General features: G+C 45.3%; 1 protein-coding gene across 5 annotated transcripts in view; it reads right to left on the bottom strand.

Moving 5' to 3' along the window:
- ANTXR1 (ANTXR cell adhesion molecule 1) overlaps nt 1-21,242 on the bottom strand; it is a 223,681-nt gene that overhangs the window by 86,856 nt on the left and 115,583 nt on the right. For 4 of the 5 annotated variants that reach the window (XR_006287538.1, XM_007065475.4, XM_043536338.1 and 1 more), the window contains exons 15-17: nt 11,981-12,076; nt 9,048-9,215; nt 1,117-1,197 (exon numbers count right to left, since the gene is read on the bottom strand). Coding sequence is in view for 4 of the 5 variants with exons in the window: in XM_007065475.4 (XP_007065537.2) it covers nt 1,117-1,197; nt 9,048-9,215; nt 11,981-12,076 (345 nt within the window). In the remaining variant the exon portion in view is untranslated. Of the gene's footprint in view, nt 1-76; nt 407-1,116; nt 1,198-9,047; nt 9,216-11,980; nt 12,077-21,242 lie in introns of those variants that run through there. The other variant, XM_043536339.1, reaches the window with a different exon arrangement.

Raw genomic sequence — 21,242 nt, 5'->3', positions numbered from 1 at the left:
TGCAAGTTTGCACATTTAAAGTCACAAGAAGTCAGTATATGCAAAACTTATGGTTTCTACAATTTTGTCAGCTTGCCCATGTTGCATGTCTCGTATGTACTATGATATGTATTTTAGAACATATACTACATATATTAATCTATGTGTTTTAGCAGAAGAAAAATAGAATAGAAAACACATTATACATGAAATGCAACAGTTAACATTGGCATTGGTGCCTCAGCTTGTACAATTTCTCCTTTCACCTTCAAGTAGGACACACACATCCATTGATTTTAACGGCTTTTACTATCCCGTTCTCTGAAGATGTGCGTAATCATACGAACACATGAATAGATGCAGACATATTATCTATGCTCCTTCCTTCTATTCTATACTATTCACGAAGCTTTGAGCCCAGGATCTGCTGTAGACAGAGCAAATATGAGAACAGATACCCCACCCCACTGCATCTCACACCTATCCCCTTCCATTATGGAGAGGCTTTTCACCGGCTAGACATTAATATTGGCGAACCAACAGCTTTATGAGGTTCCAAATTAAGACACACAAAACCTGGATCTCATCCTCCAATCCTTGAACAGGAAAAACTCCAATCGACTTTAAAATTATGGAGTGAAATCCTGGCCCCATCGCAGTCAACGGGAGTTTTGCCATTGACTTCAATGAGGTCAGGATTTCACCCCTGGAGTGTAAGATGGAGAACTTGGTCTTTGAGCAATGAGAAATGCATGTACATTTTTCTTCTGCATCCAAGGCTCTAGCTAATTGAAAGTGGCCATAAAATTGTAACAGCAAAACGATATCAGATTAATAGTTTCTGTGTAGACGGACAATTGCTATTGCAATGTGATCTACATGACTTAACCGTGTCAACAGGCCTCTGAGCCAAAGGAACCTGAACGCTTATGAATCTCAGTTGCAAACAAAGTTCATGCAAGTGGCTAAGGTTTTGTTTCTGAGATGGCATGTTGGTATATGACAACAGGGACAGACATCTCCCGGCAACACGACCATTCAGTCCCACTGGAGAAGGGACCTGGAAAGTTTGTGGGTTCGGGTGGGGTTTTTTTTGTTTTTTTTTTAGTACAATAAATGTTATAAAAGGGACAGTACCTGGTCTCCAGGCTGGGGGCGCATGACAGACACACGATCATAGCCTTTCCGCAGCAGCACCCAGAGAGCATCCAACTTGCCCTGCAATTACAAGAAATACAGCGAATTATTTTCAATGTGATCAACAAGTGTCCAGTGAATAGTTCAGTTCAGGGGCAGTGCAGCCCGGACCCTCTGTTTTGATTCAGCTGAATGCCATGCTTATGAAAGGTGCTGGATCTTCAGTCATGGAGCGGGAGGTCCTCTCTCAACTTACTGCGGATTCTAAACAGTGAGGTTTTCAAAGAGCAATTAGGCACTTGGGCCCTGTTGAAAATCAACAGAAGCTGGGTGACTAACTTCCATTTGTACCTTTGAAAATCTCCCTCAAATCTTACGGGCCGCTTAAATACCTGAAAGGGTGTTTAAAGCATGCACCATTCTAGTGCAAACTTCCCCACTCTGCCCCCAGCCTTAACTCTCATTTGGATGGGCACCATGTTGGGTTGAGAGGGTCTCCATTGTCCATGCACTCCCTGGAATCTCTGCTGAGGTTGCTGGTGAAATGCTGTATAAATAAAGGAAACCGATCAGGTGCATTTATACATGACATTCCCCACCAGTTCCTCTTTCTCTTCATTAACTGGGATGGAGTAGTGGATTTGTAAGTAGCGATGGGTTTCCTATTAGCAGGGCCAACTTGTTTCTAACTGCTTCCACTCTGCTACACAGATCAGCCTGATGGCTGCGTTGTGATATGTGTAAATAACCTGCCTTGGATTCATTAATGGAGCAGAGAATGAAAAATTATTTATCCAACCACCCAACGTCCCCAAGACAGCTTGGTCACAACAATGTGCTATATAGAAATCCATTTAATCTTTCATTTTAACTGCAGATTGCTAACAGAATATCAGGTTACCAAACCTCGTGTGCTTGTGTCTCTCTAGCTCTGTCCCTTATGCCAAGTCAGTGTCTGTGACTTCTCCCAGCAATCACAAACACCCTTCAAAACCCTGAATGCATGTATCCTCAGTGTCATTCTCCTGGCAGCTATCAGCCTCATGGTGTAGTACTGTTTGAGGCAACAATTAACCTCATTGTGTGGTCTTTCTTTGGCCTTAGCTAAAGAGAAATCTTACGTGCCATTGTAATTTCACATCTAGCTGAAGGATTTCAAGAGGGGAATTAGTTAGGAATAGAGCTCGTTGGAAAATGGATTTTTTTTCCTACAGAAAATGTCAAATTTCCATTGAAAAACAAAAATTTTTCAGTATTCAGCTGAAAATGGAAAGTTTTTGGAATTTGGCCTTTTAGTTTTCTGACAAAAGTTTTCCATAGGAAGCAGACACTTTGTGCACAGAAAATAAAAAAATAAAAATCATTTTGTCAAACCCCCCAATTATCTGTCAAAAACAGTTTCAACAGGATGCTTTTGAGCAGCCCCCAGTTAGAGGCAACAGATTGACATGTGGGAACTCCTGCCTCTGTAGCACATCTGTGCAATCCCAATACGGCATTCCTCTATTTCTGACTGGAATGAGGCAGTGAGAAAAGACGCAAATACTGTGGTTGTTTGCCAGATGCGTTCAACCAGGCCAGAAAAAGTGTACAGCTATGCACAGCACCATGTGCTCAGAAACATATATTACTGCCCAGGGTTTCCCCACACTGTTGTAATGTTCTTCCTGTCCCTTCTATAAGGGGCCACTGTTCCACTCCAAAAATGAATCCGCTTCCCTGAGATCTGAAGAAGGGTTTTCCTGAGTGCAGCATGTTGGAATTTTTAATTTCCGGCTAAATGGAAGCGCCCAGAAGTATACCTAGCATCTTTATCAAACACGCTCTGCATTTCTGCCAATTGAACCTCTCCAGGCTGAATGCATGACACTGGAATTTTTTGGGTACTGCTACAGAAGGATGTTTGAAGACATCTGCAATAAAATTACAGTCAATCCTGGATGTTGCTTGTGATTAACTGAATAGCTGCCAGCAGTACATATCCAGTACATTTTATCTGTGCACCAGGCAATGTATTTCCAGCGGAACGAATTGCCTTTGAGGATGGTTAAAGACATCCCACTCTTTTTACTAATTAATTACTTGAGATAGGATTGAACCTCAGACCAAAATACCCCTGGCTTAGAGCAGGATCAGACCCATTTGCTATCTGCGTCATTAGGGCGGGAACTTGTTGTCTATTCTACATTTGTACAGCTCCTAACACAATGTGGCCCTGATCGTGGCTGGGGTAGTCTGACGTTACTATAATAATAATGGCCTTGAAATGACCTTAACTGTTGTGGGATGAAATTAAATAAAGGGAAATTTAAGCTGGACATCAGAAAAAAAAGTTCTCATAGTCAGAGCCAACGAAGTGTGGAACAGTTTTTCAGGGAAATCAGTGGAAACCCCTTTGCTGGAATCGGGCTACACATGGACTGCACAAACACTCAAGGCTAAAGAGAGAGCCAGTTCAGATGATCTTCTCCTTTGTTGCCTTGCTGGCAACTTTCACAGTAGAACAGGTGGGAATTTTGAATCCCCCCCTGCCCCCCCCCCCAAAAAAATGTAGACAAAGAAACAGTTTTCATTTTTGTAAGAATTGTCAATGGAAAAAATTGACTTTACAAAAAAAGAATCAATTTTTTTTTAGTTTTTGAAAACCCAAAAAACCTCAAAAATTTCTTCTGAAAACTGAAAGATGGGTAATTTTTGGCTGAAAACATTAAGTTTTCCAAATAAATAAATAAACAAAATTTATTTTTGGAGGAAAGAGAACATTTTTTGGTGTGTAGCTGCAGACCTGTATGGGAGTAGAGGGCCAGACTGGAAGCTCAGACAAGCGGAGAGGGCTAGGGGTTGTATAAGGATAGCAGGGATCATGAGTCTGGAGGAAGTGGGGCAGACTGGGGTTCAGAGCTATGCAAATAATGAATTTTCTAGTTTGCTGCATTTCTCCTTTTCAGCTGGGCAAAGGCATTAGCAAACTGAATCATAGAATCATAGAATATCAGGGTTGGAAGGGACCTCAGGAGGTCATCTAGTCCAACCCCCTGCTCAAAACAGGACCAATCCCCAACTAAATCATCCCAGCCAGGGCTTTGTCAAGCCTGACCTTAAAAACTTCTAAGGAAGGAGATTCCACCACCTCCCTAGGTAACGCATTCCAGTGTTTCACCACCCTCCTAGTGAAAAAGTTTTTCCTCATATCCAACCTAAACCTCCCCCACTGCAACTTGAGACCGTTACTCCTCGTTCTGTCATCCGCTACCACTGAGAACAGTCTAGATCCATCCTCCTTGGAACCCCCTTTCAGGTAGTTGAAAGCAGCTATCAAATCCCCCCTCATTCTTCTCTTCCGCAGACTAAACAATCCCAGTTCCCTCAGCCTCTCCTCATAAGTCATGTGTTCCAATCCCCTAATCATTTTTGTTGCCCTCCGCTGGACGTTTTCCAGTTTTTCCACATCCTTCTTGTAGTGCGGGGCCCAAAACTGGACACAGTACTCCAGATGAGGCCTCACCAATGTCGAATAGAGGGGAACGATCATGCCCCTCGATCTGCTGGCAATGCCCCTACATATACATCCCAAAATGCCATTGGCCTTCTTGGCAACAACGGCACACTGTTGACTCATATCCAGCTTCTCGTCCACTAACTCCTAGGTCCTTTTCTGCAGAACTGCTGCCGAGCCATTCGGTCCTTAGTCTGTAGCGTGCATGGGATTCTTCCATCCTAAGCGCAGAACTCTGCACTTGTACTTGTTGAACCTCATCAGATTTCTTTTGGCCCAATCCTCTAATTTGTCTAGGGCCCTCTGTATCCTATCCCTACCCTCCAGCGTATCTACCTCTCCTCCCAGTTCAGTGTCATCTGCAAACTTGCTGAGGGTGCAATCCACACCACCCTCCAGATCATTTATGAAGATATTGAACAAAACCGGCCCCAGGACAGACCCTTGGGGCACTCCGCTTGATACCGGCTGCCAACTAGACATGAAGCCATTGATCACTACCCGTTGAGCCCGACAATCTAGCCAACTTTCTATCCACCTTATAGTCCATCCATCCAGCCCATACTTCTTTAACTTGATGGCAAGAATACTGTGGGAGACTGTGTCAAAAGCTTTGCTAAAGTCAAGGAACAACATGTCTACCACTTTCCCCTCATCCACAGAGCCAGTTATCTCATCATAGAAGGCAATTAGATTAGTCAGGCATGACTTGCCCTTGGTGAATCCATGCTGACTGTTCCTGATCACTTTCCTCTCCTCTAAGTGCTTCAGAATTGATTCCTTGAGGACCTGCTCCACGATTTTTCCAGCGACTGAGGTGAGGCTGACTGGCCTGTAGTTCCCAGGATCCTCCTCCTTCCCTTTTTTAAAGATGGGCACTACATTAGCCTTTTCCCAGTCGTCCGGGACTTCCCCCGATCGCCATGAGTTTTCAAAGATAATGGCCAATGGCTCTGCAGTCACATCCTCCAACTCCTTTAGCACTCTCGGATGCAGCGCATCCGGCCCCATGGACTTGTGCTCGTCCAGCTTTTCTAAATAGTCCTGAACCACTTCTTTCTCCACAGAGGGCTGGTCACCTCCTCCGCATGCTGTGCTGCCCAGTGCAGTAGTCTGGGAGCTGACCTTGTTCGTGAAGACAGAGGCAAAAAAAGCATTGAGTATATTAGCTTTTTCCACATCCTCTGTCACTAGGTTGCCTCCATCATTCAGGAAGGGGCCCACACTTTCCTTGACTTTCTTCTTGTTACTAACATACCTGAGGAAACCCTTCTTGTTACTCTTAATATCTCTTGCTAGCTGCAACTCCAGGTGTGATTTGGCCTTCCTCATTTCACTCCTGCACGCCCGAGCAATATTTTTATACTCATCCCTGGTCATTTGTCCAATCTTCCACTTCTTGTAAGTTTCTTTTTTGTGTTCAAGATCAGCAAGGATTTCACTGTTAAGCCAAGCTGGTCACCTGCCATATTTACTATTCTTTCTACACATCGGGATGGTTTGTCCCTGTAACCTCAATAAAGATTCTTTAAAATACAGCCAGCTCTCCTGGACTTCTTTCCCCCTCATGTTATTCTCCCAGGGGATCCTGCCCATCAGTTCCCTGAGGGAGTCAAAGTCTGCTTTTCTGAAGTCCAGGGTCTGTATTCTGCTGCTCTCCTTTCTTCCCTGTGTCAGGATCCTGAACTCGACCATCTCATGGTCACTGCCTCCCAGGTTCCCATCCACTTTAGCTTCCCCTACTAATTCTTCCCGGTTTGTGAGCAGCAGGTCAAGAAGAGCTCTGCCCCTAGTTGGTTCCTCCAGCACCTGCACCAGGAAATTGTCCCCTACACTCTCCAAAAACTTCCTGGATTGTCTGTGCACCGCTGTATTGCTCTCCCAGCAAATATCAGGGTGATTGAAGTCTCCCATAAGAACCAGGGCCTGTGATCTAGTAACTTCCGTGAGTTGCCGGAAGAAAGCCTCTTCCACTTCATCCCCCTGGTCCGGTGGACTATAGCAGACTCTATATGCACTGTTTTGTGTATAACTGCTCTGTTTTTATATAACTGCTCTAAAATGCACTGTTTTGCTTTGCTCCTTGGATTATTTAAGAACATAAAAAAAAGACCATACTGGGTTAGACAAAGGGTCCATCTAGCCCAGTATCCTGTCTTCTGACAGCAGCCAATGCCAGGTGTTCAGAGGGAATGAACAGAACAGGTAATCATCAAATGGATCCATCCATTTAAACTGGATTATACAGCTGATAAATTTTTAAACATCTAAAAGAATGTTTAAGGGGGGAAAATCCATTTGGTACCATCCAAATAAGTAACAACACAAAAGTCTGCTGTCTGACAGCACTTAAAGCCCTGGGTATTTCAAGCTACAATATATCCACTCTCAATGAAGGGCCATCCACCTACTGGACAGTCGCTCCTAGAACAGACAATGTGGCAGCAAATGTAAAGGGAAGAAAAACTCCATCAGATAAAGTGACAAAAGCCAGGAAATTCGGAGTTAAGGGTGGCGCTTGTGTTAATGTGTGAAGCGAAGGATCATGTGCAAAGGAAGAGAGATGATCACCTCTTAAAGGTGAATTTCCTGCTTAACTTTCCTCCAGCATGGGTCCTGAGATTTGGTTTTGTGTTCTTCTGCTTTATGAGGACTTTTTTGTTCTTCATTATTAGATTGCAACATGCGCATTATTTACCTTCCATCCACTGAGTGAGGAGGTATTTTAAGCAGTGTAATAAAACCAGAGGGAATGGTATGTCTTGTTTAGCTAATGGAGTTGTGTGCACTTCGAGCACTGGGATGAAGGAATATTTAAGATGAACACCAGGAGACATTTCCAGTGGGTGAGACCAGTGAGTCTGTGGAATATTCCCCCCACACGGAACCGTGGATAGTTGTGTGTTATTTTCAAAGCAGACTGGAAAAAGCACTGAACGATATACTTGAGTTAGCAATCCTGCTTTGGGTGGGCACATGGACTCAATGACCTAAGAGGTCTTTCCTGCCTCTGACTTTTGTGATGATGTGAGAACTCCCCTGCATGACACAATGCGAATTCATCTGTATATGTTCATGTCATCCAGGGAAAGATTTTGCCCAGAGTAGAGTGGGGTGCTGGAAATTTTTCTTACTATATGGGAAGGGGAGTAGCAGATCATCAAGTTCACAGAAATTGTTCCTTCTTTTCTGCTGAGTTCTCGTGGATTGTGTTCGGGGAAAGTTTTGCATGCAGTTATTCTGTCTGCATATGTTCTCTTTTGGGGGTAGTCCAGTGAGGGTGTGATGGAGATTAATAACTAGGTAAAGTCTGTTCTACAGATGGGCTCAAGTTGCTCATCGCTGTAGTATCTGAAAACCTTCCAGCCATGCTTTAAGCGGCATGGCTATCCTCTGTCCCCTGTGGTTCGTTCTCTTGCTCACCCCCTTCTGAGGGGGAGAAGTGTGCGTGCAGTGAAGTGGTTTGTTTTGGTCGGGCTTTTTGTTAGTTGGTTTGCAATACGTGCTGCTCCGTGTTTATCTTAGGGAAGGCAGGTCAGAGAACTGCCCCTAGCACTTGGAGTGCAAGGTTGTGAGGTTTGCGATGGTCCTTAGGTCTTGTTGGAGTTTGTTCCACAGTCTTGCACTGCCACAGCCTTGGCATAAATAAGAATCTGGCCCTTAGCTGCCGAGGCTACTCTAAGTCAGCCAGAGAGCGTTTGCAGGGCATTCCCTCCCCAGAGGATGGGCATGATGCCCTGTGGTGTTCCGAGCCCAGCTGACCCAGGGTCATTGGCAGTCATTCACTCTCTGCACAACAGAATCAGTCTTTAATTTTCTGGGGGCAGCTCTCCCTTGTGGCATCTGGCAAGAATTATTTTCTTCTTCACCAGCCTATTTATTAAGTAAGAGCGGGAGAGAGGTTTCTCTCTCTCTCTCTCTCTATCTTTCTCTGCGCTCAGGAAATGGAAGACCTGCCATTGCAGACTTTGTGGGGGCTTCAGGCATGAACACGGGAGAAAGCACTTTCAAAGGCTTAGCTACGCCACTGCAAGAGTCCAGGGCCCCTTTCCTCAAGTGCCTTCTGGCTGCTCTGTGCCACTCCAAAGCAGCCCTAAAGGCAGCTTAACCAGCCACTTAAGGATCTCCACTGCCTAGTGGAATATTTGGGTAGTGGAGAGATGCTGCAGTGGTTTTTACACTGCAGGTAGCCTGGTGGGAGAAAAGAAGCATGACTGGGGCTCCTTTATACCTAATAACCCCTTGAGGCAAAGGCATCTGGTGCAAGTTAGAACAGCCTTTGGATGGATTCTCAGGTCTGGGACTGGGAACCTAACACAAAGTCACTCTCACTGCTTTAACCTTTGCACATAAAAACTCTCCATAAGGCTGTATGAGTGTTTAACATGTATCTACTGGAATCATTCCATGGACTATGTACCTGCATAAGACCTACCTTGATTGGCGTGTACCACCTCCTGGGAGAAGAGGACCTGCGCATGCTATTTCCCAGGTTCCTGGGTTCTGGGAATTCATATTCTTGCTCTGGCATCTTCACTCTGGCATTCTTGGCTTTCTCTAGCTTAGCCCCTTCTTCTGTGGAGCCCTTTTCTCCCCAGCGGACCTAACAAGAAAAACATTGGTGGCATCTTAAAATAGCATCTGCTGTTGAATGTAGAGCTGCAACATTTGGATCTGGATCTAGATTTCCCCATTATTCAGATTCACTGTTGAGAGAGGGACAAGCTGCGAAGTTTGGGTCTACACTGGAGTTTTGGGTGCTGGGATCTGGGGCTTTGGTTCAGTCCCATCTCTCCTGATTGCAGCTGCAAGGAGTTCCCACTCTGGGCATTTTGGCACATGTAGATGCTGGGTTTTCTAGAAATGGAGAAGATCATTTGTCTCAGAGAAGACAATTGTTGTACAGAATCTAGATGTCTTTCCTTACTTAAAACCTGATTCTGAAACCATCAATCAAGTGAAAAGTCCTCATTCATGCATGCAGTCCCACTGGAGTCAACAGGACCAGTTGCTTGAGTTGGGGTTGGTAGAAGCATTAGAAAATGCAATTTCAAAGGGCTAGCTACGCCTCTGCGAGACTCCAAGGTCCCATTCCTTAAGTATATTCTGGATGCTCTGCACTTGCCCAGTGGAACAATGGTTACTAAACCATTGGAACAGCTCACCATGAGATGGGGTAGATTCTCCATCACTAGAAGTCTTTACGTTGAGACTAGATGTCTCTCCAAGGTTACGTCTACACTTACAGAGGTATGTAGAGTATAGACACTGCATCCCCAGCTAGAATGGGTATAAATAGCAGTGTAGACGGTGAGGCACGGCTTAGGTGAGTGGATTGCCCTAAACAGCTGAACCCCCAGGGTATGCACCCTACACAGCTCTCTGCACACCCAAGCAGGGCCTCCCATGTCTACACAGCTACTTTTAGCAGTGAAATGTCCTGCTGACTCCCTGCTGCCAGCGCCTTTGTGAAAGACTCCAGCCGTGGGGAAAGGCTCTGGTAGATCCCCGCTGCCGGAGCCTTTCACTGTGATATGCAGCTACACTCGGCAGTAACCAGCGTGGACGCAGCCTGCCTTTCAGTGTGGCATGTAGCTACACATGTCGTGCCTGTACTCTACATGCCTCCATAAGTGTAGACATAGCCTGAAAGATGCACTGTAGCTCAACCACAAGTTACGGACGCCATTCTATGACCTGTGTTATGCAGGAGGTCAGACTAGACAATAGTCCTTCATAATAATAGCCCCATAATGGTCTCTTCTGGCCTTGAGGTCAATGGTCTTCATTCTCATTGCCCTGTATCATGAGTTGTCATTGACACCAGTGCAAAGTGAGCGGCAAATGCTACCATTCTGATTGGATAGCGTTTTCCACCCCAATACACTCATTTCACGCTGGCGTTAAATTACTGAAGGGTAACAGAAAACAACAATGCCCTAACATCTGTAGAGCATCAAAGACAAAAACTCTCAAGGCTCTTTCTCCTTTGTGCTCCATTGAGAAATGAGCAAACGGGAAAGGCAGTGTATTACCCGCCACGACTGAATGTTATGGGCTATTGACAATGTGAGTTTATTAAAAAAAAAAAACCAAAACAACAAATTCCATTTGGGTTTTTATTAAAAATTGATTCCTGACATGCATCTAACACAGTGCGGTTCCACGGAATTCCCTTCAGTCAGCTCCAGAAGAATGAATACAGTGTTTTATAAAGACAAGGAAAGTACCTTGCACTCGTGCAGACCAACGTGGCTTAGGGCTTGTCTACACTTAAAACACTGCAACTGCACCAATGAGGTGCTTCAGTGAAGACACTACCTACACCCATGGGAGGAGTTCTCCCGTCAGGGTAGGTACTCCACTTCCCTGAGAGGCAAGGTTGACAGGATAATTCTCCCATTGGCCTATTGCTGTCTACACAGGGGGTTATTTCACACCTCTGAGCAATGTAGTTATACTGAACTAACTTCCTTGTGTAGACCAGGGCTTAGATGTCATATAAGAGGGCACAGAGCCCTGATTCCCAGGCTGCTTCCATGAAATCGCCTCTGTCTTTCAGACCCTACTTCAGGGCTTTCCACAAAAGCCAAATTTTCTCCCTGTGGAGAACTTGGAGTTCTCAGCCCTTTTATGAGGCCCAGGTATTTCTCAGGCTGTAACCTGACCCCAATTAGTTCTGCCTTTTTAGGCTGGGAGGCAGGTCATTATGGTTCAGGGAGGGCTGGTCCCAATTCCTCTCAAAGGAGCCAGTCACAAGAAAGCAAGAGAAAGTGGTATGTTCCCCAGCAGAATGAAATGAAAAAATGCAGAGTTTGGAAAAACTTTCAAATTTTTCATTTTGAATTTTTGGGAGAGGCGGGGTTTGAAAAAAAAAATCTTGATGAAAATGGAAATTTCCATTTACTAGAAAAGCCATTTTGGGTGGGGAAAAAATCTGATCATCCCTTATGAACAGAAACTAGTCACTGGTAGAGATAAGCAGTCAACACAACCCAAGAGACCAAACCAAAGCATTCACAGAGCCCACTGAAGAACGATCAGTGACTTACACCAACATTTTCAAAGATGGGTGTCTAAAGTTAGGCTCCTAAACCCATATGTCAGTTGGAATTTTCAAAGGAGAGCCTAAGAAGGGTAGGTGCCTAACTCGTATTGAATTTCAATGGGATTCCTGAATAAATGCCCTGATTTCCAGAGGTTCCATATACTTGCATTGACCTCAGTGGAGTTACTTCCAATTAACACTGGCATCCCAGAGAGAGAGGTCACACCTCCTCTTTGTGTCCCTCTGGGAGAATAGCAGAAGGGTCTTGTGGCTGAGTTTACAAGTGAGTTTTCCAGGTACGTAAGCAAGTATTGATTTACCTCCATCCTTTTAATGCCACCAACACCTCGCCCACCATAGTAAGACGCATCGACCGTTGGCCACTTCTTCTTAGGAAGGCCATCGTCATCTTCTTCCTATCAAACAGAAAGGAGATAGATACATCACGGGGTTGCGTTGTCAGTGGACGCAAATGATGTGCATATGGAAATGGATGACTCAGTAAAGTGCAAACACAGACTATAAGACCCCTTTACACAGGTGATGTTGAGCCAGCAAAAGCTGTACAGGGGTTAGCTTACTGAAGCTCACTTGAATCCAACTAGCTCTGGTAGCAACAGCAGTGAAAACAGTGCAGCGTGGGCTTCCGTGCAGGTCGTGTAAACCCGGCATGGACCCTGGATATGTGCTCGGCTCACTAGCCTGCACTATGTGGTTTTCATTGTTATATTGCCGGCTAGCTGGCATAGCTTTTGCTGTGTAGACACACCCTAAGTGGCAGAGAGCTGTAAAGGGGTCTAGGTCTTTTAGTGGTTATTTTTCAGGGGATGTGCATTCCTGTGTAGAAGATATCGTTTGGGCGATGAAGTAACACCACTTGACAGGTACAATCCTGCCCCAGCAAAACAACGTGTTTTGTTTGAAAGAGGATCTGTCTTGCATCATCTCTGAATTCTGAGAAGTAAATGGGTTGATCCCACAATGTTTTCAAGTTGCAAAATCATTGCTTGAAATTTGGTTGAGACCGCCTTAAAACAGAAGAAAGAAGAAGAAGGAATACTGGGCCAGATCCTGAGGTATGGCCAAAAAGCACTCGGCATAGCTCAGGAAGGAGGCATGAAAGTGGCTTTAAAACATCTTTGCACTCCCCCAATCCTGGGGCCTTCTGGGTGCTGCTCTGGGTCCCTATGCTGGCTGTCAGTGGCAACAAGGAGCAGATTAGGGGGACTTATTTCCAATGCTGGTGGAACCCTTCTGCAGCAGATAAGTCTGTTTAGGATCAGTTAGGATGGTGTCCCTTGCCTCTGTTTGCCAGTTGCTGGGAATGGGCGACAGGGGATGGATCACTTGATGATTCCCTATTCTGTTCATTCCCTCTGGGGCACCTGGCATTGGCATTGGGCTAGATGGACCTTTGGTCTGACCCAGTATGGCTGTTTTTATGTTCTTAAGGGTACATATACCAGAGTGGCCCACTATGCACACTCGATACAAGACAAGTGTCAGCACACTAAGGATCTCAGAGAACAGAAGGGGTAAAAAACTAAGAGGCAAGAGGGATTCACTCTGTTAGGGATTCAAACAACTTGCTTGTCCAAACGGAAATAAAAGATAACTACCGGGGTGTACATACCAAGGAGGGAGAAGAATGCTCTGAAGTGGTTCAAGATGACTTTACCAAGAAGACCAGGATGCAACTGAGCAAATGTAGGCTGAATATTAGAAGACAGTCCTAATAACGATCTTTGACTTGTGTAATCCACTAGGGAGGCTGCCCTTTAAAGATAGACACAAACACTCTGCTGGCATGACTTCAGTGCCTTTACTGGACTTATGCCAGCAGAGAATTCGGCCCACTGGGTAAAAATGGAGATCCTGATCCTGCAAAAGCTTAAGCATATGCTTAGCTTTACACAGTGAGTTGTTCCATTGAAGTCGGTGGGACTGTTCACTGTTAAAGGGAAACACGGGCAGAATGAAGGTCTAAGTAAAGGCATTAGGATTTGGCCCAGTGAAGTCTATTAAAGCGTGGTAAAGTCCCCCTCAAGGTAAGTGACTGAGACTCTATTGCCTTAATTCTTTAAAAACGAACTGGAGAAAGCCCTAGAGGGGTGACGCCTCAGGGGTTGCAAGGTTATTACATGGGGGTCACGAGCTGTCAGCCTCCACCCCCAAACCCTGCTTTGCCTCCAGCATTTATAATAGTGTTAAATATGAAAATGTGTTTTTAATTTATAAGAGTCTTAGGGTCACATTCAGAGGCTTGTGGTGTGAAAAGGGTCACCAATACAAAAGTTTGAGAACCCCGATGTAGTAGGTGACAATCCTGCACTGGTCCCCAGGCAATGCATTATATGACCCTCATGGTATGTAATTTCCATGATTCTCAAACTAGGCTGTGAATTGGCAAAGCACGAAAGCAAAGCTGGTTAGAAAAGGGTGCATTTTCCATGAAAACATTTCTCTCTTTTATTTCTAAATTGTTCACAAGAATTTCCCAGGGTTTTGATCAAAAAGCAAAAACTCTTCAGCTTTCAAAAATCAAAAACCAAGAAAAAAACATTTTTAAACTAAAAAAACCCCAGTCCAACATTTTTAGTTTTTCATTGAAAAAACAGAAAATTTAAAAGGAAACTAAATTTTTCATTTCCAAACACAGGCATTCTTTTGTCAATTTTGTTTTTCAGTTGAAAAATTTTGACCTGTTCTAAAGAAAAGCTAATGATTAACTAAGAACTGCAAGTTTCTTCTTTGCTGAAGCCTCTCTCTCTTTGCTGAAACATAAGAACTTAATATCTCTGCATGAATTTTTCCATGAGGATTTTTATTTTTTCAAATTGGGATCAAAGCCATCCAAATATTTTCCTTCAGCATCTTTCTTTCTTTCTTTCAGCACAAACTGGACTTCTCACAACAGGAAATGCCAAGACTTAAGAAATCTTCCCCGCAAGCCCCTTATTAGCTCTGAGAGTCTCTTCAGACTTTGAAAGGAGGCGTGTCTGTCAAAACAACAACAAAAATACCACCTTCTCCCCCCGAAAGGCTACAGCATAGGCTTGGAAAGCAAGAGTCACAAGCCCACTGCAGGATGGGGCTGTTTACATGATTCGTAGGCACAGACAATTTTGCAACACAAGCACGGAAAACACCCTTGATGTGCTTCAGACTTGGACAGAAATTCAAAAGGACATATGCGTAGCTAAAACAAAGGAAGCACAAATATACAGAGAAAGGCAGATGGATCACAGGTCTGGGCCCATTAGTATCACTGTCCCTATTTTACAATCTGAGGTACAGCGGGGCACGGATCAGCATTCACGTCGCACTGCACTGGGCCAGACAAGCTAATGAGCCAGCCAGCAGAAGAAATTCAGTGGTGAATCCTGGTCATGTGCCCCCTGAGGCATGTTGTGCATACGCTAAGAAGAATCTGAAGCACAGAGGGGTGACTTCCATAGATTCAGAGGCCAGAAGGGGATAGCTCAGGGGTTTGAGCATTGGCCTGCTAAACCCAGGGCTGTTAGTTCAATCCTTGAGGGGGCCATTTAGGGATCTGGGGCAAAAATCGGGGATTGGTCCTGCTTTGAGCAGGGGGTTGGACTAGATGACCTCCTGTGGTCCCTTCCAACCCTGATATTCTATGATTGTGATCATCTGGTCTCACCTCCTGTATAGCACAGACCATAAATAAGCTCAGACAGCAAGTTGATGGCAGAGTCACAAATAGAGCCCAAAGGTCAGGAGTCCCACTGCAGTGCTTTAGCCCCCCCATCCATCCTTCTTCTCAGTTAATAATGCCAAAAACTGAAGTCCCTGCTCAGTCATGAGTCAGTCCTTGTTCAGACCACCCTTCCACTGATCGTAACGGGAATTTTTCTTGTGTAAGAACTGAGTCAGAACTGAGTAAGGATTTTCAGGCTTTGGCCCAGTAGCAATAGGAAAACGGGAACCCTGAAAATCCATGTGCGTTTCAGGAAGTTGGAAAGTGACTGTTTAAAAGTTGGCATCTTTCCACCCCAAATATCTGCTTTAGATGGAACTGGAGTTAAATTAAACATAAAAGAAGACACCGACACAGATACATTTTTGGAGCCAGAGATCCAGCTCCGGGTGACAAAAAAATCAAGATCTTTGTCTCATATTTTGTACTCGGCTCCACATTCTTCAACCCTGACCTGAGAGAACCTTATTTGTGGTTGACATAAGGATAATTCAAGCTCCCCTAGGGGCATCTGAACTATGTAGGGCAAGAATTCAAACTGAATTTGAACAGATATGAAAACGCTTGGACACCTTCCCCTCTTCCCTGCCTTAATAATTATTTTCACAGTGGCCTCTGCACTGCGGGAGCCCCACCAGAATAACATTTATGCACCACTTTCCACGTTCAAAGCACTGTATAGCCATTGACAACCCCCTCCCCCCGCCCCACATGGCTGGGCATTATTATCCCCATTTTACAGCAGAGGAAACTGAGGCACAGAGTGGCAAAATATGGCTAGTGGAAGGCCAATAGCGGAGCCTGGATTAGAACTCACTGTCTCCTCCTTCCCAGTGTCTTCCAGTCACGTTGCCTCTTTCCCCTCAAAGCACCAAATTGCCTTGAGAAAGGCTGTTCTCATGGGAGCGCTGGTGTGACCAGAAGAGGGCAGCCCTACCAATCCGGTGAGACAACCTGTTCTCAAGAGACTTTTTGCTCAATTTTGCAGACTCCAACAGTTGGCATAAGATTCTCCTCAGCATCCAAGACCAAGCCAGCAAGCCCTGGATGGGTGGAGCTGCAGGCAGAGGGCTCCCATGCTCTTGCGTTTACCTGCCCTAGCAGTCCACAGTGGGAATTCTGTCCTGTGCTCTGGGCACAAAGGGGCAGTGAGACACCCTAAGGAAATAGCCCTGACTCCAAGGGTCTCTCCAGCACATGGAAGGATAGCCTCACTGTGTTTGCAGTCCCTCGGCAGGAGGCATGCTAGGGGCCATATGGGGCAGGAAGAGGCATGTGTGAGTCGTAGGAATGCCAGGTGCTCAGTTTTTAACCGGAAAGTCCATTGAAAAGGGGACCTGGCAGTGTCCGGTCAGATGTACTGACCAGACACCAAAAGCCCAGTTACTGTGGGGCAGGGGGAGGTGCCGGGTCATTAACCCACGCCAGCCCCTGTTCACCTTGGGTTGCCTCCTACCTGCAGGCAGGCTCCTTGTCAGGCTGTAGCAGCTCCTGTCCCAGCCCCGAGCAAAGGGAGCCGAGCTGGGGTGGGGAGGGAGGTGGAGATGATCCAGTGAGCAAAGAGGGGAGGGATGGAGAGGAGCGAGTGATGGGGGTGGGGCCTTGGGAGAAGAGGCGGAGCAACAGGCGGGGCCTATGGAAGAGGCACAGCAGGGGAGGGCCTTGAGGGGAAAAGGAGGGGCAGGGTCGGGGCCTTGAGGGGGTCCAGTTACCAGCAATTGGAAAGGTGGCAACCCTAGTGAGTAGTCCTTTGCACTCACTATTCCCCAGTTGCCACAAGTCCCATAGAAATGATGCCCTAACCAGTGCTGGGGGCCAAACTGAAGCCCAGCTGCCCCAAGATGGGTAAGGCACAAGCCCAGTGCTGGGATGACTCTCCTGAGGTTCACTCCTGACCAGGGTTCAGGTCTGCTCGCTCTTTGCTGTCTGTGCTCTGGCTGCCAGCCTGTGCAACGCAGATGGTGACTTTCAACTCCATCGCTTGCTGCCCGCTGTAGTTTCCCGTGCATGAACATAACTGCTGTTTGGAAACAGAGAATTTCTCCTGAAATTAAATCTGAAAATTCAGGATTTTTTTATAGCAAATGAAACAAATATATTTGTTACAGAATTAGCTCAGGAGAAATTCTTTGTTTGTAATATTATATATTTCAGCCAGGCCAGCTGGCTCTGGACAAATGGATTTATGTTGCTGAGGGCAGAATGAAACAAGCATGGAACATGTGGTGCCTATTAACTTAGCTGGATGCCATATTTCTCAGTTACCTGGCTGTCTTGAGAAAGATCAGAAACACTTAAGATTAAAGGCTGAGTAAGAGATTCGTGCTTGTTTTAGCTTATTTTTTATAGGCTGTCTCTTCATGTCACTATAAAGAAAAAAATTGCTGACCGACCGGCAGCTTCCGCCACTCCCAAGTGTTCTCCTTAACCTAAAGTAAACCCAAAGCATTGAACTTTCCATCCCTTCAGCTCTACTGTTTGGGCTTCTTAGATCTCCTAAACTAAGACAAGTCGGGATAGGTCAACAATTGGATGGGAGACCGTTAGGGAAAAGCAAGGTACCGCATGAAGTAATATCAGTGATTTACAAGGGAGCACTCTTCTCTGTAAAATCAAAGGGGTCCTGCTTTGATCTAGCTAGCTCAATAACAACAGTGAAGCCACGGCAGCATGAGCTAGCCACCCGCTGGACATACCCAGGGACCTGGGTGGGCTTGTCACAGCTTCACTGCTGTTGCTCTCACATCTCTGATGGCAGGTAGACAGACCCCTAGTATTCTTATTTGTATTTGCAGTATTAGAGTAACACCTAGAGGCCCCGGCTGAGATCAGGACCTCACTGTGCTAGGCACTACAAACACACAATAGGAAGAGACAGTACCAGATCTGAACAGATATGACAGACAAAGGAAATGCTATTATCCCCATTTGACAGATGAGACACTATGGTACAGAGAGATTAAAAGACTTGCCCAAGGTCATGCAGGTAATTCTGTGGCAGAGCCAGAAATTGAATCCAGACCCCTGGATTATATAGTCCACTGCCTTAACTGTAAAGTCATGTTACCTCTGTTTCAACCTATGCCCCCTTGTGGTGAGAGGTGTGTTGCGCTGCTGGAGATGCCGTCTCTAGCTGAGATATAAAAACGGTGGTCTTTGACATGTGAGTTCATTATAAATCCCATAGCCCTTTCTATGATGTGTAGCCAATCATTTTAGTTCATTATTTATTGTGTGATGTTATGATTAATTAACATGTGATATTATATATATTCATTGTATGTTAAATAGAGTTAATGTGTAGAATTATAGAAGTTGATCAGTATTTAGAGGGAATTATGTACTAGATATAAGTAAGACAAGCTGAAATGCAAGAACCTGTAGGCTGAGGCCTGCAAAATTTTAGCTTAGCTATTTTAGGCCTTGGAGATAAGAAATGCTGACATAAGTAAATGACCGAGGAATAACCGAGTGCCTTAAGATTATGGGAAAAGATATACCAAGTGGTAATATTGCAAAAATTTAGTCGGAAGATTCATTTTAAATGATAAAAATGCTGTAAAAGCACATTTGTCTCCAACATGTGTCTTAACCACAGGATACAGGTGGGGCGTCAATGTTAATGAGAATAAAGAGAACCTACACAGCCTGTAGAATTCGGGGTTCTTTATGTTTCTGGGGACACAGACCAAAAAGAAAAGAGAGGGCTGACGCTTTCATGTACATGCGCAGCATGTAGGTATAGACAGAATCACATTATAAAACAAGGTTTCAGAGTAGCAGCCATGCTAGTCTGTATTCGCAAAAAGAAAAGGAGTACTTGTGGCACCTTAGAGACTAACCAATTTATTGGAGCATAAGCTTTCGTGAGCTACAGCTCACTTCATCGGATGCATACGATGAAGTGAGCTGTAGCTCACGAAACCTTATGCTCCACAAGTACTCCTTTTCTTATTATAAAAAAAGGTACCCAGAGCCAGAAAATTAAGCTTCCTATGGGAAAACTCCAGCAGGGACTATCCCTGTATTGATGATCAATCCATGAGAGAGCCATCAGACCCTAACACCACCTCAGAGGATGTCAGTATGTCTGTAGTTCTAACTGGTGCATGGATATATTTAGGAGTTGAGTATGCTGTGACATTCATAACTTTGTTGGCAACTTTAATAAAACTGCTAAAAGCTAGGGGACTTTGTTCGTCTTACTGCCTGTGTTACTTGCCTATGATTTCATGTGTTCCTATGAGCTCTAGATCGAGAACAAACAAGAGATAACTCTGCTGAACTTGAGACTGTAGCTGCTAGAGCCACACCCATGGTGGTATAATATAATTAACATCAAATAAAATAAGTCTACAGATGTGAAAGGAATCAACCCTAAGTGTCTAAGCAAATTCTAACTTCAAGGGGGAGCTGACTTCTTGCTATCCCCTGCTTTAATCAGGTTTGCCGCACCGGTCTGCCATTCTGCCTATATGTTTCAAATTCAATTTGGCTATTTAAATCCTCACCTTTCCCGCATAAAACTCACTTCTCCCCTGTTTCCAAAGACGCCCAATCGATTTTCTTTTACACGTCTTTCTTCCTTCTCTTTCCTGGAAAGTTCCTTTCCCTCCCACTCTGCAACCCCTGGTCACTAGAGAGGGGGCTGAACGAAATGTGCAGGTGCACAACTGGCCCCTGGCTTTTTTCAGAAATACATTTCCTGCTTGGGTGTTTGCAAAAAATTCAGAGCAGACTCTTGGGGTCTATTTTACGATCTCTCAACAAGCTCTTTCAGGAAGAGAGAGGAAACGAACAGGAAAAGGTCAATAAACACTGATAAATGCTGGTGCCAACGGTTTTGTGGAGGAGCCACTACCAGCTATTCTCTGGCTCCGGGAATGCGCAAGCAAGTGCCTGGGAGATGGTTTGGGGCAGAGCAAAGCAGTTCAAGGGGGAGAGATGAACAGAAGCTTTCATCTGATGGCTCAACAGCGGCCTCCATGTAGTGAGTTAAATTCCTCAAAGAAGAGGACATAGGAGCCTGCGTGGTTTGCAGGCAGACTTCCCTTGACAGTGATAATCATCACCTTCAGCCTGTCATAAATGTGCTGCTGAATGCGCCTTTCTTTCCAGGACTTTCTTGTGTGTGTTTGTTTTGGTGAATGTGGGTAAGACGACAACAGACGTAAGCATTATCCAATTACAGGCTGGCTGGTGGCTTGGCCCTGGTGCCGTGCCGGGAATGACCTTACGGCTCGGGTGAAAAGGCTGATACAGCGTGGAGAGAACAGGTCGGAGCTCTGGGGAGAGGGTGCATACTGTGGCAGTCTTTCTGGTTCTCTTTCCTGAGTGTCGTAATGACAGTGCCAGAGCCTTGTGTCCCTGAACGCCTTGGGGAGAGAAGGTGTCACAATGGTGGGGAAAAATTAGCTCCAAAATCAAATGCCAGAAGTACATCATAACATCTCTCCTTCCCCACCTCCAGAGCAGGGAAGGAACAGACTCCAAGAGGTACAATGTCTCTTGGGGTTACTCCTTACACTCTGTCCTTTGCTCTGTGGCTGTATTCACAATCTACCCCTCTGTAGATCGGTAGCAGCACATTGGGTCTGGTAGTGAATGGGGAACCCGTGGCGTATTACAAAGCACTGGCATGACACATTCTCTTTGGTTTGTCCTATGTAGGAGACAGGCCGCCTTGTTGTGCCAGCTTCAGCTCACTGGTGAATTTCTTGTCCGGTCTGAATCGGAGGGAGTTGCAGGAAGTCCAATAGCCAGGTGTTCATCCACTAGGAATAGCTGGAGCCTTCTTACCAGCTGGAGTGGAAGCATGTGTGTTTTTGATCCACCAAGGCCAGCAAAGAGTCTGGCATACC

The sequence above is a fragment of the Chelonia mydas genome, chromosome 26 (genome assembly GCF_015237465.2).
Source record: "Chelonia mydas isolate rCheMyd1 chromosome 26, rCheMyd1.pri.v2, whole genome shotgun sequence".
Classification (NCBI taxonomy): domain Eukaryota; kingdom Metazoa; phylum Chordata; order Testudines; family Cheloniidae; genus Chelonia; species Chelonia mydas.
This window is presented reverse-complemented; position numbering and strand designations above follow the sequence as displayed.